Genomic DNA, 23,314 nt, shown 5'->3' on the forward strand with positions numbered 1-23,314 from the left:
AACGGAAAAGACTGCCTCGTAGCCGTGTTAAGTGCAGGAACGTGTACCGTTGTTAAAATGCTTCTCCTGGCACGCAGCTTTTGCTTCTTTGCTGGTGCCATTGTTGATTTGCACATTAACTCATTCACTGCCATTCCCGAATTTGTTCGTGTTTTGTTTTTTTCTTGTTTGCGCTGGCCATGAGCTCTGGCTATGTTTTTTTTTTTTTTCCATTGGGCAGCATTTCCCTTTTTTCCATGTGCTTTGTTCCAGCTTCAGCTGTTGTTAAAGCGCTGTATAAATCAATATGTATGTATTGCATTGTATTTTGGACAACCACCCTCATTTCAAGCTCATATAACTCCAGACCCATATAATTTAGGAATTAACTTTTTTTCTGATGAACGAAGAGTGTCTAAGGTTTCTTGCGCTGCATTGAATGTTGATGTAGTCCTAAAACTCAATGTTCTGTGGGTCCTGGAATTCGAGTGACAATGACAAAAACCCTGGCACTGGAATAGACTCATTTGGATTGGATTCACATTTATTAGTCTCGCAGTCGAGAAATTTACATTTCACAGCAGCAAAGTTATGAGCTGAAAGGAAAGGGCAAATATTTGAGAATATATGTGAGAATATATATTTTTAAAAAAGTCAAATTTCCGATCCACTTTGTGCTGCTGGAGATTATCCTAACAGTCTTCACACAGTAGGCAGGAGACGCCCTGAATCGGTTGGCAGCCAATCACAAGGCACACAGACAAATAATCATCTGCGATCACACTCGCACCTTGCGACAATTCGGGGCGTTCAATCAGCTTGCCATGCATGTTTTTTGGAATGTGGGAGGAAACTGGAGTACCCGGAGAAAACCCACGCAGACCCAGATAGAACATGCAAACTCCACACAGGAAGGTCAGAGGTGGAATCGAACCCAGGCCGCTTGTGTTAACAATAAATATAATATAAATATGATGTAAATGTGATATAAATATTATATAAATATGTATATTTATATTTTTTCATAATATGAATATAAATATACAATAAATATGATAAATATGAAATTCCCCAAAGCTGTGGCATGCTTGGAAAGAGTCAATATTAAGCAGGGAAAAGGTGTGAGTATGCCACTGCCATCTAGTGGCGACTTTTTGCCACTTTCCATCTTAACTGCACTGGCCTCACTCCCACTCAGCTGCGGTTTCCCTTTTGCATCAATGTAGAACCTACATTGTAGATGCAAGCCCATTTGTTGAAGTAGACCGGAAACAAACTAGATTCCAGCCCCCTTTTCTCATTTAATTTCTCACTAAACGGGTGTGCTATGTTGACTAAAATGTTAACCGAGGTGTTCACCATCGCTATGCTATTTAGCGCAATTATATTCTTTGTTGGTTTTCAGTCACTGACAACTTCACCTTTTTAAAACGCTTCATTTACTCCATGATGGTGTTAACTTGTCATTGAGCTTAGCTTGAAACGCGGTAATTAGGTTTGGAATGCTTAATGATCCTAGTGTGAGATGAGCCCCTAAATGGGTTGAGTGGGATTCACATATTAAGAGCCTCTTCATTAGAGTTAATTTGGCTGCGTTAGCTGTTAGTGTGCTCTGCAACTTAATTGTTGCACATTTCCTTGTTCCCTGGTGATGGTAAGGATGTGAGCGCTGAATCTGCGCTTCCTCTTGCTCTCTTTCATTCCAACACGTGGAGACCGTGAACAGACGGGCCAATCGTTGTCTTGCCTATCAACATCTGCCAGATGAAATTGATCTAAAGGATGAAATCATGTGATTAGGTTATATGCTTCATATTTTCACCCACTAGACTGACATGTCTGACATGACCATTTCTGTAAATCCTCACCAACCCTCACGGGTATTTCCAACTGTAGGGTGGATAACTCTGAGGACCCGGTCTATGAGAGTCTGGAGGAGTTCCATGTGTTTGTTCTGGCCCACGTGCTGCGCAGGCCGATTGTTGTGGTGGCCGACACGATGCTCAGAGACTCGGGAGGAGAAGGTAAAGGCTGCGCCTCGTCTCAAGCACTTCAACAATGAGTAAGCGTTCCTCATTCCATTTTCTGACTTTCAGCTTTTGCGCCAATCCCGTTTGGAGGTCTTTACTTACCCCTGGAGGTTCCGCCGAGTCGATGCCACTGCTCTCCACTTGTGTTGGCTTATGATCAAGCGCACTTCTCTGCACTGGTGTCCATGGAGCAAAGGGACCAGCAGCGAGAGCAGGGTAAGCGGTCATTGCACGTTCTTGGGAAAGACTGCAGCACCTTCTGTGGAATTAAGGAAATCTTCTGACTTCATGAGGATATTGCAAGTGGTTTGCTTGTCCTGGTAGAAGTGAATAATGTATGTGGCAGTAGAGCGATGTGTGATCCATTATTAAAAGATGCCGGTTGGAAGCAGGAACTTGTGAGTGGCCAGAACGTGGACAGCAGGGGTTCTGTGATTTATTTAGCACTTATACTACGGATCAATCTGGCAACTTTTGATTTCTTAAAACTTTGCTGGTCATGTCCAGCACATCATCAGATAAGCAAATGACATTTTGTCTCGCCAAAAAAAAAAGAGGAAGTAGCTAGCTCAAGACTTTTTTTAACGCATTCACTGCCAGACGATGTGGGAAAATGTGTCCACTCCAGTGCCAGGGTTTTTGTCATTTTCACTCAAATTGCAGGACCCACAGAATATTGAGTTTTAGGACTACATAAACATTCAATACGACATTAGAAGCCTTAGACTCTCTTCATTATCAGAAAAAAATGAGTTAATTCCCAAGTTACATGGGTATGGAGTTATCTAAGCTTGAAATGGGGCTGCTGTACAAAATACAATACAATACCTACAGTACATATTGATATATATTGCACTTTAAGAAGAGCTGAACCTATAACAAAACGCTAACATGGACAAAAGGCAAATGCTGCCAACTCGTGAAAAGGAAAAACATTGGCAGAGGTCTGAGCAGCGCTTTATCGGCACCCCCGTAAGAAAAACAAAAACCTGAACAAATTGGGAAATGACGCTCCACATCATGCTTTTCAATTCCCCCCAAAAAAATCAGGAATGGCAACGAATTAGTTAAATTTTCTCCACTCAGTTTTTTGCCTTGAAGAGTTACGAGCTAAATCCAACGTAAATTCTCCATATTTGTTCAAATGTTGTCTTTCATCCATGCGGAATGTACAACTTTCTGTTTGGAAAGGAATTGAATGCTGCAACGCTACACTGTGAGGCGGACGTGCTAGTCAGTCGTCTGACGTCCTAACCAGTCGCCCACTGTGCTGCCTGATTTTTTATTTCCATCACTAATTAAATAAATAATATATATATTAAATAATAAATCGTAAAATTGTGTATATATACAATATACAGTACCATATTTTTCAGACCAAAGCCCCAGACCTGTCTAATTTCCTACTCTTTATACACCATACATTTGCAGTTTCATTTAGGCGCAAAGTTAATTGTTCTTATTTGGTCACATGACTTCTTGTTTTGCTGATTAAGATGTCACTGTCCCCCCCCCCCCCCCCCCCCCCCCCGGGATATCGCGTTGATTCTTGAGGTCACAATAACGCTTGCAACGTGTTCCATTAATTGACAAACAAAAAGTGAGTCACCTTGACAACCAGCCTCAGTAGTCCCGGCACTCTTTTGTATCTGACTCAGTGGGTGGAACTCACTCGTCATTTTATTGGGCAGCCGGCCAGATCCTTCTTTGTCCTTCTTTCTCGCTAACAACCTCTCCTTGGTCTCACTGCTGAGTAAGGTCCTATTTTCAGCATATAAACAGCAACCTAGTTATTAAGTCTGACTATGACCGCTGCAGACATGATTACAAAGCTGCTGCTAACCCTAACTGCCAGCAGCCATTCAGTAGCTTTTATTTGCTGTCGGTGGTAATTCTATATATCATCCACAAGGTGGCGCATAAGTCCACACAAGCTTCTGTAACTCCTTCACTTTTGGGACACGTCCGCACTCTTTGGTACACAGAGTTCTGTGCGGGGGAACATTTCATTCGCAGTGTCTCCCCCTGGATGTTACGAAAACACTTTTTAGTCGATTCATGCAAGTTATCACATTACAGAGCGATGCTACTGTCTTTTTTGCCCGGCGGGAGAAAGGCGTTGGTATGCTTTTTACGTGATGGAAATAGAAATAGTCAAATATTGCTAGATTGGCTCATGTTTCGAACCGGATGCCAACCATTCAAGAAGTCATCTGAGGAAAAGGTCAAAATGAAAAGCCCCCGTTGCCAATTAGGGCCGTTCTAAGCTCTTAACCACATCACCACATATGGGTAGGGTCCCCCACCCCCAACAAACCGAGACATTCTCCTGACAGACGGACCACTGTGTGGACGTCTCAGGTGGAGACTCGGTCTCAGTTTCCCCACTCGCATTGGAGGGGCTAGTGGTGGTCGCGTGTGTGTTCAGGTGCCACAAACTGGTTGAGAATACTGGCTCTTTTCTTCAGCAGTCTGTATGAAGGATTAAAGCGGGGTCCCACCTCGGTAACTTGATTCTAAATTGCGCAGACAGATCCTGCCGTTGGTCCTTTTGAGGTTTTTTGCATGGCTGCTCAATGGTGAAGTGTAAGAAGCAAACCAGGCAAGGGGCCGCCAAAAATGTTGTTTTCAAGGGGATCTTTTTTCATACTTTATTATCTTTGGGTTTTGTTCTGAATGAGGTTATCGCACACCCCTGTTTATTGAAGACCAACCTTTTCAAGCGTCACTTGCTGTGACTTTTCATCAGCCCGCTTATGCTCTTGTGGTCAAACTGGCCCATTGGAAAACTCTATTTCCAGCCCGGTTCCTAAACCCATTACAGGTTTTCTTTGGCAGCCTTGTCGAAGTCCCTCCAGCACCTATTTGAATGAAATAAAAGGCCATCTTTTACAGAAAAAGACCACCTACGTAACAAGCAGCCAATTCTGGCTATCTTTAATCACTCTATTTAATAAACAAGTGTTCTACTCACCAAGCTGTGTGCTTAATTGAACCAAGATGGCAATCAAAATTAAAATGTTACTTGTTGTGGTTTCATCTCCTGCCACACATGAGATACGGCTGGAATTAAATCGCTGGAGTTCCGTTGTTATAAATCCACAAGGAGAGGTTGAGGCTTTCAGAAAACTGTTGTTCACTCTGCTAGTAAACGGGGCCCTTTAAATTCTCAGCTGTGCAATGACCAAAGTCGGGAATGAAACTTTTCCAGAGAGCACAAATTGTTCTTGAACAGAGGAAACATTGGCTCGGTATTGCAAAACTGTAGTCCGACAACTGCTTGTGGTGCTGAAGCTGCTGAGTTTGCATACCCCCCACCGCCACCCCACCCCCCTCCAAAAAAAAGTAGTTTCCAACAGCTGTTTGCTAGCAGAAAACACCCATGTTACCTCTCTTGCCAGCTACATGGTGCAAAGTGAGTAGGGTGATGAAAACTGTTATGTGCACCGGCTCAGTCGGGGTTATGATGTCATCCGACCATACGTTGTGGGAAACGGTCACCCAAGGACTGCAAAACAAGGCTGCCGGCGGGGATAGTAAATACATTACAGCACTCCCAGAGCTTCACTGACAATCTCTGAATCTGGACATTGTCCAAGTGACTGCAAATAGCTCACGCAGTATTTCGGAAAGGCGGGAGGGAAATTAGGACAGTTGTGCTTATGCTGCAGGAGCCAGGACGCCACCTGACGACAGACCTCCTCTGCCTGGTGCATGAACCCCCTCCCACTGTAAGGGGGCTCATACCAAAGCAATAAAAGTATTACATCTTATGTTGAAGTGAATTGAAGATGTTAATTTTGCTTTTCCGCCATCTTTTGGCGTCTTGGTGCCAAGAAACGACGTAATGTCAAAGTGAATGGAGGAGGATGGAATATGGAGGATATGGCATTTATTGGCAATTTTCAATCTTTTAGCGGGGCGGCAGGTACTTGTAGATGTTCGCTTTTTGCAGTCGCGCTCTGTCCCCTATCCCTTTTATTTTATTGTATGTTTTAATGAATTGTGCTAATATATTGAATTAGATCATAGTAAAAGATGGTGTGAAGCGGGGTGACAAGCTTATTTTTTCATCTATTCGCTAGCTAGCTAGCTTACTTGCTATCTATTTGAGTTACTTCCGGGTTGAGTAAACGCTGGCGCGTGTGGCTGCCGCTGCTCACCCACAGAAAAAAAACTGATCCTGTGACTGTAAAGTGACCTTGAGTGTTTTGAAAGGCGCTTATAAATGACATGTGTTATTATTATTATTATTATTTTTATTTTTTTTTGCCGCGGGCCACATTGTAGTTACGGTTTTCTCCCGAGGGCCGTTATGAATTTTTGGAACCCCTAAGAATGTTTCATCTCTGCCACATATCATTTCTTAGGCTGATACCACGTAGTCTCAGTCATGCTAATGAGGTGAAACCAGAGCCAGGGATAGACCAATAGAGGTAATCAGATTGGCTTCCGAGAGTGGTCCACTGCTCCCCCGCTCCCCCAGGGTAGGTCAGAGCAGCGGTCTGGCACTGCCACCTCTGTCCATTAGGGAGATATGTATGTGTGTGTGTGTGTGTGTGTGTGTGTGTGTGTGTGTGTGTGTGTGTGTGTGTGTGTGTGTGTGTGTGCGCGTGTGTGTGTGTGTGTATGTATATATATATATATATATATATATATATATATATATATATATATATATATATAGGGCCAGAGTTACCAGCGCAGCTTTAGTTCGCTGATGAAGCTCTTCGTTGAGGAGCAAAACGTTCGACACCTTCAAAGAAGTTCAAATCACAGCTGAAGAAACCTTTTCCTCCATATAAACAATTGCTACAAACTGCAAATCGCTGCGGTATAGTGTGGATTTCAGTGATAGGGAAGTAGCTCTGTTACCTGGAGGGGGGAGAGGAACATGTTATAGCAGGGTTGGGGTAGGTGAAGCACTTTAAATGGAGGAAATAACTGTACACAAACATGAATTGGACATGTGAGCGTTGTGGCCACTGATGTCAGATCACGTTTAGTGATCATCTTGAATGTGCTAACGTCTCTCCGGAGGCTGTGACACTCTACCAGGCCGGCGAGGCCTCATCACAGAACGTTTCCCACCAATGTTGTGACGCTTGTCACATACTGTACATAAACGCACTAAAAGAGTCCCAGAGCGAGCAGTTGAAGTCATCGGTTGCACTGTCGTTATGTAGCCTGAAGCAGGGAGCAGCCTTGTGGTTGCCGAGTGTGTCCAATTTGAGGAGCCTGCTGTCGTGACCGATAGACTCCCGCCCACCCGGTCGCTCTTTGTAGCCCAACGAGACGACTCCATGGTCAAGTAGGAGTCTCGCCTACATTGTTCACGTAAAGTTGTTCGATGCAGGAAGCAAGGGTGTGTATGTTTTATTTTTTCTGCATGCAGTGATGAGTGCTAAGGTCCTTTTCCTGTCTGCGAGGATGTGATGGTATCAGCAGAGGATTAATTAAAGAATCTGGTCGCCTATCACATCCCCGCTTTGTCTGAAATGCACTCAATTAGGAAAGCAAATCAAATGGTACATCCCGCTTCAGTCTTAAAAGCGCTCGCTTCCCCAAAAATCTGTCCACTCCAGTGCCAGAGGTTTTGACATTATTACTTGCATTCCAGGACCCACTGAATATTGAGTTTTAGCAGTACATAAACATTCAGTACAGTGTTAGAAATCTTAGACTTTCTTCTTTCCTCAGAAAAAAATAGTTAATTCCTAAATTATATGGGTCTGGAGTTATATAAGCTTGAAATGAGGGTGGCTGTCCAAAATACAATGCAATACATACATATTGGTTTATATAGCAATTTTAATAACAGCTGAAGATGGACCAAAGCGCTAAAATGGAAAGAAGGTAAATGCTGCCCCCTTGTGGAAAAAAAAAACACATTGCCAGAGGCGACGACCAGCGCTTTATCGGCACTCAAGCATTAAAAAACAAAACCCGATCAAATTTGGGAATGGAACTATGTCATGTTTTCAATTCCCAAATACATTTGTGAATGGCAGTGTTAAGATGTCACGATGTGCAAGGTGGTGGTGGACCTCAAAAATGCAAGAATGAGGGAGGAGCAGAGTATATTTGACAAATTGAATTAAATGAAATCATCACAAAAAGGTCCAGAGTAGCAAACAAAACCACAAATAAAACATAAGACGAAACAAACCTGACAGGGTAAAACACAGACCCGCCACTTAATGGTTGTGCCGGGAGTCCTTTTAACTGCCACTGATTAAAACGACCAACACCTGTGCAGTTGCAGGCCACCCTTCGGTAGCAAACCGAAACATGACAGAATAAAATTTTATAAACCCCACCTGCTGCACAAAAAGAGCTTCACAGAGTCTCACATTCACCCATTCACACAGCCATTCACACGCACATTCGCACACCAATGTTTTCTTTTTCAGATTTTTCACTGCATTTAAAACTTATTTTTGTTCATCTTGTGAGGACTCGCTGCTGTTTAAGCGATAAATCAACTCTGATTCTCATCTCTTTCAGCTGTAATCCCTCTGACAGACTCGGAGCACAAGTTGCTGGCGCTGCATTTTGCTATGGACCCTGGCAGAGACTGGGAGTGGGGCAGGGACGACAACGATAACACCAAACTGGCCAAGTAAGTCCCGTCCGTCTGTGCTGCATCTCCCCGGGGCTTTTTGATGTTTGTCGTTGGAATGGGCGTGAACGACTTTCAAAGTGGATTGGAAGCAATGAGAATGTCAAATCCGTGCTAAATTTGTGTTTGTCTGTGAGAGGGGTTTATATTTCATTATGGGTTACTTCAAAGCATGAGCGCATAGAGAACAAATTGTGAATGCTGTCAGTCATCCAGAGGCGTTCCAGAGACCTTGTTGAAGCAGCAACACCCGCTCTGATTTAGGAAGGAGTTTATGGAAGGGTTTCTGTTTCACATTCCAGGCAGTCGGGAGGGGTTAAGTTTATCCTCCAAAATGCGCCGATATGGAAACCGTGCAGACCCTCCACCCCCCACGCCACCACCCCAAAAAAAAACAAGTCAACCTCTCATTAGTTTGAATGAGAAACAATTTCCGCTGAATCTTCTGCATTGAAGTCGAGATCATTAGATGTATGCCAGTCACCACAACATCTGGTGCGACAAATAAAATATTTCCTCAACAGTAATGACCGTATTTTCCGATGTATAAGGCGCACCCACAAGGAATGGTGTATTTTCAAACTTTGTTCTGCTTATCAGGCACCCCTGCAATGAATGAAAAACGTTTTCCAAATATATAATAGAAATATCTAAAAGTTTCCAAATATAAGGCACACCACATTTAAAAGCAACGGTAGTGCGTGTATGAAAAACTTTCCTCTATTCACTTCTTTTTATTTATCTGGCTATCTCGCTGACTATATAGCTATGTAGCTGCCTAGCTAACTAGCTATGTATTTGCTATCTTCCCTATTTATTCGAGTATAACGCGCACGCGTGTATAACGCTCACCCCTAATTTTCAATTAAAAATCGGTACAAAATTTTGTTTCCCTTTTCCTCGGCTCAGTCCAAGCATTGTGATAAAAATCATTTATTGACAATGTAAACACTGAATCGAAACTCTGGATATTGGTAATTGTGCAAAACAGCAATTCTTAACTCGCGTTTCAGTGTGGGCGAGGCGAGGAAAGAAAATGAAGCGTACCTATAGAAATGCGAATCAACAATAAAAAAAAAAAAAGGAATGCACGTGATCCGGGTCTTTCCGAGAATCAAAACTGAAGGGCTTGAATAGCCAAGAGAATGCTGCCTGGTAGGGATAAAGCTTTAAATATACAGTAAAGTCTCGTTATATCGATATTCAAGGGAGTCCGAAAAAATATCGATATAACCGGGACTATCGATATATCCGACCCTGTTTGCATGTAATTTTCTCCGTGCGTGCATAGAAATAGTATCGATATAACCGGGACTATCGATATATCCGATATCGATATAACGAGACTTTACTGTATATGATAATTTTTTTCCCAGGCCTTGTTTATAACGCTCACCCAAACTTTGAAGTCTTTTTTAGGTAGAAAATTGTGTGCGTTATACTCGAATAAATACAGTATTTGCTGTCTATTAGCTATCTATCTAGCGATATGCCTATCTAGCTAGCTATAAGCTATCTGTCTAGCTATTAGCTACCTAGCTAGCTAACAATCGAACTAGCTATCTATTAGCTAGCTATCTTTCTTTCTATCTTTTTGAGTTATCCCGCGTTGAGTGAACGCTGGCGTGTGTGGCTGCCGCTGTTCACACAGTGAAAAATTATCATGTGACTGTAAAGTGACCTTGAGAGTTTTGAAAGGCGCTTATAAATTAAATGTATTACTATTATTATTATTAAAGCGCTACAGTAGAGGCTGGGGGTACGCACTACTTCTATTTCAGGGAGAAAAGGAGTTGGTGGCTGCTGCCAGTAGTTGCGAGACCTGTTGTGGGTCAATATGACATGACATATGAGGCGCATCTGATTAGAAAGCGCAGGGTCATCTTTTGAAGAAAATCAACTACAGTAAAGTCTCGTTATATCGATATCGGATATATCGATAGTCCCGGTTATATCGATATTTTTTCGGACTCCCTTGAATATCGATATAACGAGACTTTACTGTATGTTCCTTATACACCGGACAATACGGTACGTTCAACACACGTGTGGTGTGAAACACGCGTGTCAATTCTCCCCCCCCCCCCCCACTCCACTTTCTTGAGCACTGCCACAGCTTTGTTACTATGTCTGAAAGCAAAAGTATTTCCGGGTCAACTATGTGCCCTCCGCCTGTTCTTCGTCAGTTCTGTTCATCTAGAATTGTAACTGACTTAAATCATACATCTTCTGCCACAGCCTCATCTTATCACTGGAGGCCAAACTGAACCTGTTGCACAACTACATGAATGTAACGTGGATCCGAATTCCATCCGAAACAAGGGTATGTATTCTTTGGGAGGGACAGCAAAGCCTCTTTTTGATATGGTACGGCTGACTTTAAAAATGTATGATTCGCAGAGTTTCTTGGTTTTCATTTTCAGACAGTATCAAATATAGAAACATATATATCTTAGAAATGTGTAAATCTTCATCATAATGTCAAATACACGTGGTTTGATATCATAAAAACATTTTAACTCATTCGCTGCCAGACATGTGCAAACATGTATCCACTCCAGAGCCACACATTGTCACTTGAATTCCAGTACCCACAGAATATTAGGTTTTACATTCAATACAGTGTAAGAAGTCTCTTTCGGGATAAAACATTGCTGCAGTGAGGGACTCAGTCGGTCACCCTCCCGAGAGGAGTGTGTAAAAGTGATTGACAACTTTGTCAGACGAGTACAGGTTCGCTTGCAATGAAATGGCAGACATTTGGAACACATTTTGGGAAAGCCATAAATTGACTAAAAATTGACAGAAATAGCTGAAACTCTGGTGACTGGTCTTACCATAAACTGAATAATGCGTGTTTGTAATTTGAAATGAATAGCTTTGTAATCAAAGCCACAATTGAAATTTTCACGGGTATGCACCTTTTTGGGGTCATCCTGTATTTTCAATTCCCGAATACAGTGAGACCTCAACTTACGAACTTAATTGGTTCCCAGACAGAGTGTGTAAGGCGAAAAGTGTGTATCTAAAAAAAAAAATCCCATAGGAAACCATTAAAATGGGAATAAATCGTTCCCGGGTTTCCATAGAATATACTTTTCAACCAAATAAGCCTTAAAACTACACACCCCATACCTTATTCTATGTATAATAAATGTGCTATTGTATTGCAATGAAAGAAATACACTGCATTGTATCATAAAGTCACTTTATTTACATTTGTGATGGTCATTTAGGGCTTGATGGAATGGTGTTGGAGGTCGAAGGTCAAAGGGAATTGCATGAGGACTGTAATTAAAGAAATAAACTGTGCTGTAAAATAAAGTTTTATATACCTTTTTGATGGTCGTTGATGGCTTATGGAAGGAGTGTCACCTTCCCTAAGGACTGTTGGTGCTGTTCGGTCGTGTGCTTCCGCCGAAGAGCGCCGAAGAGAGTGTGTATTATGAAAATAGTGCTTATTATAAGGTTTAATTTTCATAAATTTGACGTTTGTAAGACGTAAAGTTTGTAAGTTAAGGGGTTTGTAAGTTGAGGTCTCACTGTACATTTATGAATAGCAGCGAATGAGATAAAGTGGAACGGATCGGTTCAGTGCACTTTTAATGAAACGCCGATATTCTAATTCAATTTTTTTTTCTCGCACCTCTATAAATAATCTTCAAAGCAGTTACGTGAAATGAATCTTTTTAAGCGCACCCGCAGAGCTTGCATGGCATAATTATTGGGACTGACTGCATTTGAGAAACTTCCCTTGTTGACGTTGCGCCGTTCAATGGATTATTTTTTAGAAAATGTCACTGAGGCATTATTACTTGAATCGCCTTCATCTTTTTTTTCCCCCAATATAGGCTCCCCTGGCTCAGCCCGAGTCTCCGACCGCCTCTGCAGGTGAGGACGTGCAGTCTCTGGCCGAGTCCATTGACTCTGACCGCGAGTCTATTGGCAGCAATTCCAACGTCAACATGGGAAAAGGCGGCAAGGACAAGGACAAAGACAAGCAGCAGCATCGCAAAGAAAAAGACAAGAACAGGGCCGATTCGGTAGCCAACAAGCTAGGTAGCTTCAGCAAAACACTGGGTATCAAGTTGAAGAAGAACATGGGGGGCCTCGGGGGTCTGGTGCACGGCAAAATAAACAAATCGAACTCTGGCTCGGCTCGAAATGGCGATAACGGAGGAGATAAGATCAAAAAGAAAGACTCCAAGATACCCAAAGGGAATAAAGATGAATCGGGTCACTCGGCTAGCTCTACTTCCTCTGAAAAGGCCACCAGTCCCTCCCCGACAGATCGAGACAAACCATCCAGCGCTTCTCCCACCGACAGAACGGACATTGCGGGGAGGGTCTCGGCCGACAAAAGTTTGGACAACTGGAAATACAGCACGGACGTCAAGCTCAGCCTTAACATCCTGCGGGCCGCCATGCAGGGCGAGCGCAAGTTCATCTTCGCCGGCCTCCTCCTCACCAGCCATCGACACCAATTCCACGAGGAGATGATTAGCTACTACTTGACCAACGCCCAAGAGCGCTTTAGCCAAGAGCAGGAGCAGAAGAGGAAGGAAGTTGAAAAGAAGCCGCCGGCCACCGGCGACGCCAAGAAGCCAGAAAACGAAAGCGTCCTCCAGAGGGAGCGGTCGGACAGCTCCCCAGCGAAGAGCTGCTCTCCCGTGCCACCGCGTCGTCCCCACACTCCGCAGCCCCCCACGGCCATCAAACCGCAAACGGGAGGCAGTCCCATCAACGCGATCCCTCGCGTCGCTTTACCGCTCACCCCGCTGACCCCTCCCGCAATCTCCCGCCACTCCTCCCCCAGTTTTGGTGCTAAGAGGCTCGGTCCTGTTCCCGTATCGGCCCATTACAGCCATACCCCGCCCATCCAAAGGCACAGCGTGATTCACCTCCAAGATGTCAACCCGCGATCGCCCACGTTACGAGACCCCTATAAACCCGCGGTGGGCACCCTCAAGACGTGCGCCACCTACCCCCAACAGAACCGCACGTTATCATCCCAGAGTTACAGCCCGGCCCGCTTGTCGGGCGTCCGCGCCGCCAACACCTTGGAAACGCTGGCGTACAACATGCCCGGGGAACACAAATCCCACACGTACACCAACGGGTTCAACGCGAGAGACATTCAAGACTGCTTGGAGTCGGCCGCCGCCGACCGTGACAAGCGCCCATCCCGCGCTTGGCTCAACCAAGACAAAACCAAAGGGCGCGGCTCTGGAAGCCCTTTGTACTACTTTCAGCAACGCCGCTGCAAGAGGGACAAATGCTCCTTCTACGGTAGGCCCGAAACGGACCATTTTTGCTCTTACTGCTACAGGGAGGAGCTCAAGCGCAGGGAGAGGGAGAGCAAAGCGCAGAGGCTGGCGTAGCCATCGGCATCGAGGGAAGGACGGGATGGAAAATGCCTTGTTTATCAAGTTGAGGGAAGCAGAACTCGAAACGGTGAGCAGCTTTTTTTTTTTTTTTTTTTTTTTTTGTAGTCTTTTACTTGTTTTAGAGTAAAAGTCATCCCTGGATTTTTTTTGCATTGACGAAAAGACAAAGCTCCTTATTTTTTCATTGAAGAAAAAAAAAATCTGTCTCATATTAGCGGGGAGCGTTTTAAGTGAAACCGTTTTGAATGCAATACCTCGTCTCGATTGGTTATATTTTCTCCGGAAGATTCAGTGTTGTTTTGCAATCGAATGAACGTGATGGGACGTTTTTATTAGCCTCGGAAGCAATAAATTTGGTGATCTCCTACTACGACTTTCCCCCAATTTTGTCTATGCACCAATAATATAATAGATACTGTAGGTTAACTGTGTTTTGTAAATTGTCAGAGATCGTCACATGGGGCTCCCGGAAGCAAATTTCAATGAGCAGAATTCAAACGTACACGCAATATAGCTTAACTCATTCACTGCCATTATTCACAAATGTATTCGGGAATTGAAAATATGACAGAGCGCCATTGCCGAATTTGTTCGGGTTTTGTTTTTTCTTGTTTGGGTGCCGATAAAGCGCTGGCCATGGCCTCTGGCAATGTTTTTTTTTCCACAAGGGGGCAGCATTTCCCTTTTTCCATGTTGGCGCTTTGTTCCAGCTTCAGCTGTTGTTAAAGCCCGAAATAAACCAATATGGATGAATTGCATTGTTTTTTGGACAGCCACCCTCATTTCAAGCTCATATTACCCCAGACTCATATAATTCAGGAATTAACTATTTTTTTCTCATGAACGAACAGGGTTGAATGTTTCTTTTTCTGTATTGAATGTTTCTGTAGTCCTAAAACTCTATATTATGTGTGTCCTGGAATTCGAGTTACAATGACAAAAACCCTGGCACTGGAGGGGACACATTTTTGTACATGTCTGGCAGTGAATGAGCTAACATTGGATTAGCTTTGTTGGGTATACCTTAATTCTGCAAAAAATTCACGACGCAATTGGTCAAAAAATAGCTTTAAAAAAAAAGGATTCACTGCAGGACGATGTGCAAAAATGTGTCCACTTCCAAAATGTGTCCAGGGTTTTTGTCATTTTCACCTAAATTGTGTCCATAATTGGTAAAATTGCTTCAAATGACTTCTACTGAGCGTATTTTACAAAGATTCCACCGCATATAGCTATATTTTACGTTTTAAGACTCGCACTGAATATTCCGGAAGTCTTGTTTTTGAGTTTGTGACGAGTCCTCACCCTATGTCACTGAAGGAACAGCCCTGACCGAAAAAAGGACACATTGTAGCAGTCCTTCCGTCACGTCAATGCTTGTTTGGTCTGAAAACGTTGTGTAGGACCAAAAAGAGGCAGAAGAGGGCGACAAAGCTCCATGTAAGGAATTAATCAGCCTGTGGAAACGGGCTGATTAATTCCTTACACGGCTTTGTCGCCATTTTCTGCCTTTTTTGGGTGCGACATTTCCCACCCCTGATGCCTCAAAATGACACGGAATAAATTCTTTCATCGATTGCAAACATGTATGCTTTCTTCTTCAGAACTATTTGAATCATATTCATAACTGGATGAGTAACAAGAAAGCATATTCTCCGAATCTGAAGCCATTGTTTTGAATCTCGAGCAAGGCAAGACGTCTTGCCATGACACCACGAACATGGGGGCGGGACCTTCTCAAACCGGCCACTTCCGGTTTCAAATTGAAGTACTTTTTAGACACTTTAAGTCATTTTTATTGGTGCTTTGCATTTGACTAAAAATATCATACTGCGTGTTTTGGGTATTTTATATGCTATAAAACGTTTTTCTGATGTCAATTAGGAAACAAAAAAGTGACATTGGTTGTCCTTTAAATTCTAGGACACGCAGAATACTGAGTTTTAGGACAAGATAAATATTCAATGCAGCGCAAGAAACCTTCGACTCTTCTTTCATCAGAAGAAAATAGTTAATTCCTAAGTTATATGGGTCTGGGCTTATCTGAGCTTGAAATGGGGGCGGCTGTCCAAAAGGCAAATGCTGCCGCCTCGTGGAAGGGAGAAATCATTGCCAGAGGTCTGAGCGGCGCTTTATTGGCACTCACCCGTGAGAAAAACCAAAACCCGAACAAATTCGGGAATGACACTCCGCGTCATATTTTCAATTCCCGAATAAATTCGATAATGGCACAGAATTAGTTAAAACAAAAGGAATTTCCTGCGCTAAATACTGAACAAAGGCATGTTCCTGAAATATGCAGCGTTCACAGTGTGTCCCTCTCAGCTGCCTGACTAATACTTCTATTTGGTAAGTGTCTTAGATGAGAAGTACGTGGGTAGTACGAGCAAGAGCCGATACGTATTTGTCTCCAATGTGATGACGTGTCCGCCCCTGTAGGCCCGCCCACCTTTCTGTCTCACACGCAATCATGGCGCTCAATCGTGCTTTTTAATCACACTGTGGTTTACCGGTCCCGCGTGGCAGTATGCGTCTTTCGTCCACGTGTAGAGTCCGTTTCAAGAAGCACCTGCTGCTATCGGAGCACCTCAAGCCTTTGTGATCGTCAGTGCTTTAACCAATCGGTGGGTTTTGGGAGGGAGGAGGAGAAAAAAAAAAACAAGCCGGGCCTCCAAGTGCTTTCTGCTCATTGAACATGACGACTGTAACGAAAACCGTGTTTGTGTTGCCGTTTGTTCTGGTGATGCTGTTTGCCGAAATAATGTACCATGCTGTCCTTAACAAAAGTGTGTCCTGGCCAAGGATGTCCACTGCTGTTCGCTTCTGTCTCTCCTGGCCACTCTGCAGTGTCGCTCCTCCTCCTCTCTCGTTTCTACGTGACCTCCCCCGTACCCCCTTCCCATGGACTGCCACCATGTTAGGACTGTAAGATATGATTTTGTATTTCTTTAAGACTTTTACACTACTTTAAATTATTGATTTGCACATTAGGTACAGATGTATATATGAACAAAATAATAGTTTATTGTTACAAACTTTTGTGTGTCTGTGTCTTTATTTTCCGGGACACTCTCACTGCCGCTAATAACCCAGGCTAAACAAGGCTCCTCCCCAACACTGAAAGATTGTCATTCACTGAGATTTCTCACTTCAACATACTTCCTTAAAGGACAGACGACGCCCCCGGACATGTTGTGTCCATAATTTTTAAAATCACTTCAAATGACTTATACTGAGCGTAGTTTACAAAGATTCCACCGCATATACCCATATATTACATTTTAAGACTCGCACTGAATATTCAGGAAGTCTTGTTTTCGAGCTGATGATGATGCCTGACGTGACGTCACTTAAGGAACGCCTCTGACCGAGAAAGCGACACACAATGCATTTTGGGTACTTTGTTTGGTCTGAAAGCTTCGTGTTGATTCGCGTTGATGACGAAATTAGAAGGAAAACACATAAATAATGCGATGGTGAATCGTTGTGTGTTGGACCAAGACCACTATTTGATACTAGTTGCCACAAATTCCCAGCAGACAAATCAGCCCATTTCCAATGGAGCTTGGGCGCCATCTAGTGCATTTTCTGAGACGCTACATTGGAGTCCTGACGGCTCAAAATGACACGGAAGGACTTCTTTAATCGATTGCAAACATGTATGCTTTCCTCTTCAGAACTATTTGAATCATATTCATAACTGGATGAGTAACAAGAAAGCATCTTCTCCGAATCTGAAGCAATTGTTTTGATTCTCGAGCAAGGCAAGACGTCTTGGCGCGACGTCACGAACAAGGGGGCGGGACCTCTGAAACTGCATCTCTGAGGTCATTTTGAAGTAGTTTTGGGACACTTTCACTCATTTTTATTGGTGTTTTGATTTTGACTAAAAATATCCGCCTGCGTGTTTTGGGTATTTTAGATGCTATAAAACGTTTTTCTGATGTCAGTTAGGAAACAAAAAAATGGTGTAGCTTGTCCTTTGACATGTGCGGATGCTTTTTACCCTCGTTTGTAATGTTGGCCTCTCGATTTAACAATGGCCAAGTCCATTACAGTAAATACCACATTTTCAACAGTAATTTTTTTGTACTTACTTTTCTTTTTAGAATTATATGACAGTTGAGAATGCTAAAGATCAATGCATGATGTAGACTCAACGTCAGTAAACCAACCTCTCTACGCTCTGCTCAAAGGTGAGTACAATTGGACTTTTGCTGACGAACATCTCTTCATACTAAATTTTCAAGTGACAAAATAACTGGAGTAATAAAACGTCGAAATGGAAAATGTGTCCCTATTTATGTAATTTTTAGCTTAGAAATCTCAACCAGAACCAATTACCGTATTTTCTGCACTATAAGGTGTACCGAAAAGAAAATTTAGTAGAAGTATTTTAGTAGTATTTTTTCAAAACCTGACCATGCGCCTCATAATCCGGTGCACCTTATGGATGGAAAATGTTTTTAAATATATTATTCGTTGAAGGTGCGCTTAAAATTTCAGAAAAGACGTTAATTTTTTAAGTAGAGGTACCACTGCAGTTTTAAAAAAAATGGTTCAAAGTACTGGATAAGGTGGGCTGGACAGTCGACTAATAGCATCACTTGGTCTCAGTTGGAGTGAGAATGAAAAGAAGGTTAGTGTGTGTGTGTCTCTGCTGTCCCGCCATGCCAAATTGGAGGCCACCCACCCCTGACGGTGGGTTGAGCTGAGGTTTTGGTGGCTGGTACCCGCTGAGAGGGAGGCTTAGCTCTCAAAGAAGGTCATGGAGGGCAACCCCGATGAGAAGCGTTTGACTGTGTGAGGTCGTTGCCATCAAAGGGCGCGGGGGGAAGGTCGGGGGTATACGTCATGGATCCTGTACTGTACAGGCGGGGAAAAGAAGACGGGCTTGCATATGTGACACGCGAAAAGGCTAAAAACTAATTAGCATTTATGCTCGCAAACAAGAGGGGACCACCAAGTGACCAAGGTTTTGTTTGCTGTCATGTTTTTACTTTGCCGCTCCGATCGATGACATCATTGATAGATCGCGCAATTATGACACAACAGTTGCTCAGAGATTTGCCCTAAAAATGCAAAATTAGCGCTCAATTGTGTGTATGTGTGTGTGTGTGTGTGCGCGTGTGTGTGTGTGTGTGTGTGTGTGTGTGTGTGTGTGTGTGTGTGTGTAGATTGATGTTCACACATACACACATACGTTCATTTCACCTTGACACTAGCTAATAGAAGCTGACACTGCTCGCAGCAAAGATGTGAGTGACGAGATCCATCAGTCGAACCATCTCCCTCCCCCCCCCCCCCCCCCATACCCTCCACACCGATATCCCCATCCACATCCTGTCTGCAGTCACATTCTATGAGCGCAAACTACACACCCACGTTACGCAGCAGAAAGTGTGTCATTGTCAGTGACACGTGACTGGCAGTGACCCTCCGAGAATGCACACACGTTTTAATAGTGTGTGCTTTTTAAATATGGTTAGCTTGCAGATGCATGACCAACAAATAAATAAATAATACTTTTGAGCATTTTGATGAGTAGTATTAAAAACTCAAATAATATGTGATTTTGACACTGTCAGAAAGTAATCTCTGATTCGGATTATTTTGGTGGCAGTCGTTTGAACTACGTTGCCTCATACCCTTTGTTATTTCTAATGTTTTGATGTGGGAGCCAAGTCAGTTACATCTCAATATTTTTTTAAGATGTTTGATAATGACGATTACTGTTTATAGTTTATTGTAAATGACAAGAATGCATCCCGTTAATTCAGAAAATCATTTTACATATCATTTTCTCATGTATCTGTACGTCCGTTATACTTATGAAGTCATGAAAACACAAAAAAATCGTTCATTGTTTATTCATACATTCAATTAGTACAAAAATGTATTCTGTTTTTTTAATTTCTTTTGCTTCACCTTACAAATAAACTTTCTGTATTGTGTCAATAGTTGCTTTATAAAGTGAGTATTGTGTTCAAAATTGGGAGTCTCATGACCAAATCGTGACACTTAACATGTATGCAGACTTTGCAAAAATATACAGCGGTTGGAAGCCTGACAATATGTAACAAATCTGGCTTGCGAAATAAATAGGAAGGAACAGTCCTCCGCAATGTGGCGCCCCGCCCATTGTTGATACCCCGTAGTTACTGTAAATATTTACATGGTTGAAATAAGGGAACAAGGTGTACTTCCTGTTGCAACAATAACACTGTGTGAAATTTGCTCGTTGGAGGCTGATGGGTCTCCGCCTGTCTCGGCTCTAATAAAAAAAAAGTCTGCTTGAACTATATAATAGACAGAGCACAGGGTCCTAAGAATTTGGAAACCCCAAAATGAAGCAGAACAAAACCCAAAGAACACAAAAGAGAAATGAATTCAAAGTGATCCCAACATGCCCAGCGTGGTCTTTTTTTTGCTCATTTCCTGCGTTACGCTGCCACAACGTCTTTAGCTAGTTACAGTGTTTGAAATAACGTCTGCCCCGAGGCCCGGGGCGTACAACTTTTACGTCGGGCGTACAACTTTCAAAACGTCTCGGCCTGGGTGGCCGACAACTCCTTCGAGAAAAAAAAGAAAGATTGTTTTCAAATCAAACGTTTGCTTCATTCAATAAAGCAAAAGCTACAAGCGCCTTTGAAAACTCTCAAGTACACTTTACAGTCACGGTACAGTCCGAAGCACGAAACAGACTTCTGATTGGCTGCCGTGCCGAGTATGCAATTTGCATACTCGTCACGGCAGCCAATCAGAAGCCTGTTTCGTGCCATTATACCGTGACTGTAAAGAGTTTTGAAAGGCGCTTAGAAAGAGGAGTCCACGTGGCTTTTAGCAGACAATGCAACACAAACATTGCATTGTGCACCATGACGACAAACGACAACTGGAGCAAAATCTTCAGCGAGGGATATTTAACATAAATTAAGCATGGCTGCATTTGTGGTTGGTCCTTCCTTAATTTAAAAAAAAAATCTTTCTACTTTGCAACAATGTTTATATATTTTTTTTTTTTGCGATTAGTCGTCTTATTGTGTTTCAAGTTGGGAAAAATGGGGCAGGCAACTTTCTGGCCGGGCAGGCAACTTTATGACCGGGCAGGCAACTTTTCCGAGTTGTCTGCCCTGGTGTCCGCTAACGTTTTGTCATGAGTTTCAGACACTGCTAGTTCTGAAACTGATGGAGAATAATAATTTATCATGTTTAAAAGTGCCGTGCTTTGCTGACCAACTAAACAATGGGCCTACAGTCAAAGCGCAGATGGCCACAGTAAATCTGAGTGAAACAGACACGGCAAGGTGAACTGTCGTCTCCATCTAGATTCTACAAGGTCCGGCCTTGCACAGAATTTAGGGCTTTAGATACTCCTTTTTCACCAAAGTTATTTACGGCTTAAACATCCTGCACAAGCGCCAGATTACAAATTTATCAGTTCATGGAAAAAACAACCAATTAAAATGTCTATGTTTTATTGCTTACATCTGTTGTTGCTCAGAACGCCCAGAGGCGTGGTATGATAATCTAGAAAAGTATGTTTTACTAATATATCTCTTTAATTTACATATACTCTCAATAAATAGCTTGGCAGAGAGGCGCAGAATTCAGACGCATGTCATCTGATGACTGCGTCTCCTGCCGGCAGTGGGGACAATCTTTCTGGTGCTGAGTCTCTGTCCACGGTGTCTGTCTGTCATATCTCTGACAGAAACGTACAGCGGTAATCCGAGCAAAGAGGCAACTGTCTGACAGCTGACCTGCAGAGTCACATTTTACATTTTCATAATCCAGCCTGCATAAGGGAATCCACAATATTATCCCGCAACAGAGTTTCTATATTATGTAAGAGAGAAAACTGCAACGACGCGTACGCTGTCGGGGTTCTTCGGCCTAGCAAATGTGATGTCGTGCAATGGAAATGACAGATGGTCAGATATGCTTGTACTCGTGTTTGTACTCTGCCATCGGTGTGCAAACAATTTGCAGCGCTTACCCAAACAAAAGCAAAATGGATCACTTGAGCTCGTTGTGTAAATGTGAGCTAAGAGCGCTGTAGTTGGACGGATATGTCGGGATAGAGTCAGACTTCTGTGAGGGTGCGGGCAAGGTTGGATTTAGGGTATTTAGCTATTATTGGGTTATTAAATTGCGGTTCACATTCGCAGAGGAGGAGAGTTCAAGCTAAGTGATGTCAAATTCATTTTAGATATTGTTTCACTTGGAGGGCAGTGATGACTGAAAACATATCAAGAAGTCAAAGATAACTATTATTATTGTCATTTCTTATTGATTCCATGTCAGAATGTAAAATTTTGGTAGACGTTTTAACTCATTCACTGCCAGTCATGTGGAAAAATGTGTCCTCTCCAGCGCCAGGGTTTTTGTCGTTGTTACTCGAATTCGAGGACCCACAGAATATTGAGTTTTAGGACTACTTAAACATTAAATGCGGTGTAAAAAAAAACCTTCGACTCTCTTCTTTCATCAGAAAAAAAGTTCATTCCTAAATTATATGGGTCTGGAGTTTTATGAGCTTGAATTGAGGCCAGCTGTCCAAAATACAGTGATACCTTGGTTTATGAACTTAATTGGTTCCCAGAAAGTGTGTGTAAGGTGAAAAGTGTGTATTCCAAACATGAATTTCCCATAGGAAACCATCAAAATGAGAATAATCCGTTCCCAGGTCCCCATAAAACATACAGTAAAGTCTCGTTATATCGATATTCAAGGGAGTCCGAAAAAATATCGATATAACCGGGACTATCGATATATCCGACCCTGCTTGCATGTAATTTTCTCCGTGCGTGCATAGAAATAGTATCGATATAACCAGGACTATCGATATATCCGATATCGATATAACGAGACTTTACTGTAATTTTCAACTAATTAAGCCTTAAAACTACACACAATATACCTTACTTTATGTATAATAAATATGATATGGTATTGGAATTAAATAAATAACCTGTATAATAAAATCATGTTATTTTATTGTTTCAAGCCCTGTCGTCTCCCTTTCGTGTGTTTGCGTGCGTGCGTGTGTGTGTGTGTGTGTGTGTGTGTGTGTGTGTGTGTGTGTGTGTGCATGCGTGTGTTTCTGTTTCTGTAACCCCTCGTCCCCGCTCACTGCTGTGTGTGTCCTGCTGCGTGTGTCCCCTCCCTCCTCTACCACGGATCTTGACCAATCACATGTGACTTTAACTGAAGACTGGGGGCGGGGAAAAAAGGAGAAAAAAGCCGGCTGCCATTTTCAGCCCCTTGTTAGGAGCTCCAAGAACCAGGTCGTT

The 23,314-nt window shown here is 42.8% G+C and overlaps 1 protein-coding gene and 1 long non-coding RNA gene across 3 annotated transcripts in view; one reads left to right on the plus strand and one right to left on the minus strand.

Moving 5' to 3' along the window:
* Positions 1–17,023, plus strand: part of otud7a (OTU deubiquitinase 7A) — a 41,635-nt gene extending 24,612 nt beyond the window's left edge. For both annotated transcript variants that reach the window (XM_088996636.1, XM_088996637.1), the window contains 5 exons: positions 1,876–2,003; positions 2,076–2,225; positions 8,517–8,631; positions 10,870–10,954; positions 12,483–17,023. In XM_088996636.1, coding sequence (XP_088852762.1) covers positions 1,876–2,003; positions 2,076–2,225; positions 8,517–8,631; positions 10,870–10,954; positions 12,483–14,012 — 2,008 coding nt within the window. In that variant the 3' untranslated portion in view covers positions 14,013–17,023. The remainder of the gene's footprint in view (positions 1–1,875; positions 2,004–2,075; positions 2,226–8,516; positions 8,632–10,869; positions 10,955–12,482) is intronic.
* On the minus strand, positions 517–6,539 carry LOC148897724 (uncharacterized). The gene is made up of 5 exons (XR_016115008.1): positions 4,984–6,539; positions 4,724–4,870; positions 2,112–2,268; positions 1,848–2,029; positions 517–1,754 (listed from the first exon to the last, which is right to left on the minus strand). It is a non-coding gene; the product is annotated as an uncharacterized LOC148897724 (long non-coding RNA).
* Positions 17,024–23,314: the final 6,291 nt, after the last annotated feature.

The sequence above is a fragment of the Hippocampus bargibanti genome, linkage group LG05 (genome assembly GCF_051943395.1).
Source record: "Hippocampus bargibanti isolate YZ-2025 linkage group LG05, ASM5194339v1, whole genome shotgun sequence".
Taxonomy (NCBI): domain Eukaryota; kingdom Metazoa; phylum Chordata; class Actinopteri; order Syngnathiformes; family Syngnathidae; genus Hippocampus; species Hippocampus bargibanti.